Source organism: Monoraphidium neglectum, assembly GCF_000611645.1.
Source record: "Monoraphidium neglectum strain SAG 48.87 unplaced genomic scaffold scaffold00278, whole genome shotgun sequence".
NCBI lineage: Eukaryota > Viridiplantae > Chlorophyta > Chlorophyceae > Sphaeropleales > Selenastraceae > Monoraphidium > Monoraphidium neglectum.
The window spans coordinates 24,693-27,702 of record NW_014013350.1 but is presented as its reverse complement, the minus strand read 5'-3'; the positions used below and the strand labels follow the sequence as shown (position 1 = coordinate 27,702).

The 3,010-nt window shown below is 60.8% G+C and overlaps 1 protein-coding gene across 1 annotated transcript; it reads left to right on the top strand.

Moving 5' to 3' along the window:
• Positions 1-219: 219 nt before the first annotated feature.
• On the top strand, positions 220-2,797 carry MNEG_2457 (hypothetical protein; the record flags this gene model as incomplete). The annotated part of the gene is made up of 7 exons (XM_014049067.1): positions 220-453; positions 783-851; positions 1,168-1,244; positions 1,488-1,617; positions 1,852-2,008; positions 2,206-2,252; positions 2,690-2,797. 7 exons carry the CDS (start codon positions 220-222, stop codon positions 2,795-2,797), a joined length of 822 nt encoding a protein of 273 aa, XP_013904521.1.
• Between the last annotated feature and the right edge of the window lie 213 nt (positions 2,798-3,010).

Here is a 3,010-nt window from a genome sequence, read left to right as displayed (position 1 = left end):
GAGTTGGGCTGGGGCTGCAGGCAAAGGTGCGCCGGCTGGCCAATGCACACCCGTTGCAGAGCGCTTCCAGGCTCGCCCGCGCATTCACAGAACAGTGCTGCTGCAAGCCGCCTGGCAGTACGAACCGGCAGTCGAATCGACCCGCATGTGTACCGGAGCACACTTGCCACATATCTTGCAGCTTGCCACCCGCACCAACGGCTTTAAAGTCAATTTGCGATGCACCCCTCAACTTCGCAGCGCGCCAGCGTGGCGCAGCAGGATGTGGAGTCGGTCCGGATGCTGTCAGCCGACGACGGCGCGCCCGGGGCCGTCCCGCACCGCTCCCTGCGGTTCCGCGCGGCCAGGTCCCGGCCGTCGATAGTGCTGGTCGGCGACGGCCTCACGGAGAGCGGGTTCAGCTACAACCTGGGCGGCTGGGGGTCAAAGCTTGTCGGATCTTACGCGCGAAAGGTGGGTGTGGGGCAGGGGCCGAGTTTTCCGTCGCACAGCGCCTTCCTCAGCGGTCAGGGAAGGACAACCTGTGAATTGCGGTGCAGGGGCGAGCATGCCAGAAGTGGTTTAGGTGCCAACTGGTGCGCGTGGCGATCGGGAAGGGGGGTGTTGGGGGAGACGACAGCCCGAAAGCGAAGCCGGTCGGCTGTTCGGGCGACCCGCCGCCCCATCGGGCCCAGCAGGAGGTTGTGTTGCGGCTTTCCAATGTGCACGGGTTGCTTCCGCCTGTCCGAGCGGATGTGGAGCCTGCGCCGCATGCGATGCCACCCCCTGCTGCGAATGTGCAGGCCGACCTCATTAATCGCGGCTTTGGGGGCTACTTCACCAACTATTTTGTGGATTACATGCTGGACTCGGTGAGGGGTGAGGGGGTGGGCTGGCGGCTGGGGCCTGAGGAGAGGCCGGGGAGCGGGCGTGGTCGAGCGAGGCGGAGGGGAAACGGAGAGTGCTCTCGCTTTGGGGCTGGGAGGCAGCGGAGGGCAGCGTTAGAAACATGTGTGCTTTGGGCGAAATGCCGGCGGCCCCGGCCCCTTGGTGCCCTTGTGTGAACACACAAGTTTGCGGTGTGCTGTTCCACTGTCGACCGCACACATACATGCACACTTCACCACACAGACACCACACACACACACTCTTGACCCCAACCGCTCCACCAAACGCAACCTTCCCCAGCTGTTTGATGTGACAAACCCCATAATGGGCATTGCATTCTTGGGGGTGAAGGACAGCCAGGTCAAACAAGCCGCAGGGTGAGGCTGCCCTGGGCAGGCCGGGCGGCCGGAGTTGTCAGCCACGGGTGCTATAAGCGGACCTGCGGCCGCCTTCGTCGCCGGCCTGCAACCTGCAAGCGCGGGGTGCGGGGCGTTGGGGCCTGGTGACGGGTGGTGGAGCGGGTGCTGCTTTCCGTGGCGTGAACGTCCGCGCGAATTCCTTTTGGCCTGCGCACACTCTTCCCACCTACTGCGCCGTGAATGGGGATCCTCCCTTTGCAGCAAGGCGTACGTATCGCCGGAGAAGTTCTTTGAGAACGTGGACGCCATCATGTCGAAGGGCAACGAGCAGGGCATCAGGCACTGGCTGCTCATCACGCCGCCGCCCGTGGTGGAGACGCCCGGCAAGCCGGTGGGTCCGTGGGGCCGGCACGCGGCAAGACAGATGGCGCCCTTGGCATGTACGCCCAGTGCCTCTGGCCGTCCCGCGCTCCATTGTCCCGCAGCCTCGCCCTCAAGCTCGCGGCAGCCCGTGTCTTGCAACGCGCCAAGTGTCCAGTAATGTTGACACCACGCTGATGTGACTGCCCGCCAATACATTATACCTATTCCATCCTTTCTGGGCCAATTATATTTTGCCCCACAGGGCGCCCGCAGCCTGGCCAACAGCCAGCTGTACGTTGACCAGCTGCAGGCGCTGGGCAGGAAGCACAACGCCACGGTGCTGGACATCTTCACGACCTGGCAGCGCGTGCCGGACTGGCAGACCAAGTTCATCAATGCGGACAAGCTGCACCTTGGGCGTGAGTCGATTGGAGACCATGCACAAATGTAGTCATTTTTGATAGTGCGCTCGTCGGCCGGGGTGTGCCGAAATGACTTTGGGGTGAGGAGAGTGCGGCTAGCGCCGCCGTCGGTGCGCGACGTCCCGGGACGACCTGGAGCTGTCTATAAAGACTTGCTGCTGCTAAGTGCATCCGCCCCCAAACCTCAACCCCAGCTGGAGGCAACGACAAGCTGTTCAATGATGTCCTCAACACAATCAAGGTAGGCGTGTGTGTGTCTGTTCGCACGTTTGCGCGTGCGCGCGCGCACATGTGTGTGTGTGTATGTGCACGTGCCTGCGTATGAAAGTGCATGCTTGCACAAGATGGAGTGAGAGGGAGCGGAAGATGGAGTAAGAGGGAGAGGGGGAGAGAAACACAGAGAGAGAGAGAGAGAGGGAGGGAGGGAGGGAGGGATAGATGAGTTGTGCGTGTGAGTGTGGTGTTTGTGTGTCAAATGGGAAGGTATGTGCGTGTGGCACTTGCATCCTCAAGGACCTTGATAATTTTGCGCCGCATGGCCTACTGCATGCGTGGACAGATGCACCACTACACTCAACCTCTTTGCCAACTGCCCTGCCCCCACCTGCATTACTACTCTCGCTCGTCCTACCCGTCATGACCGCAAAATACATCACACAATTGCAACCTCCCAAACAGGCCCAGATACCCGAGATGGACCCAGTAAAGATGCCCTGGCAGTTCCCTTCGATGACTGACATCGACCACGAGAATCCTGGGCTGGCATTTGCAGATCTAGAGAAGTAGCCAATGGGCAGAGTTCAAGACCCTGACTCATCACCCATGACATGACCTGCAGCGGCCCATATGCGTGCCCATTCGCTGCTGAATGAGCGCAGGCTTCGGCCAAGTCAATGTTTGCAGCCGGTTTTGTTGTGACCATGACGAAATGCACCACGTGCGTGTTTGTTGATGGCTTTTGGTTGTTTAGGCGTAGCTGTTTGCATCAAGTAAGGTGCA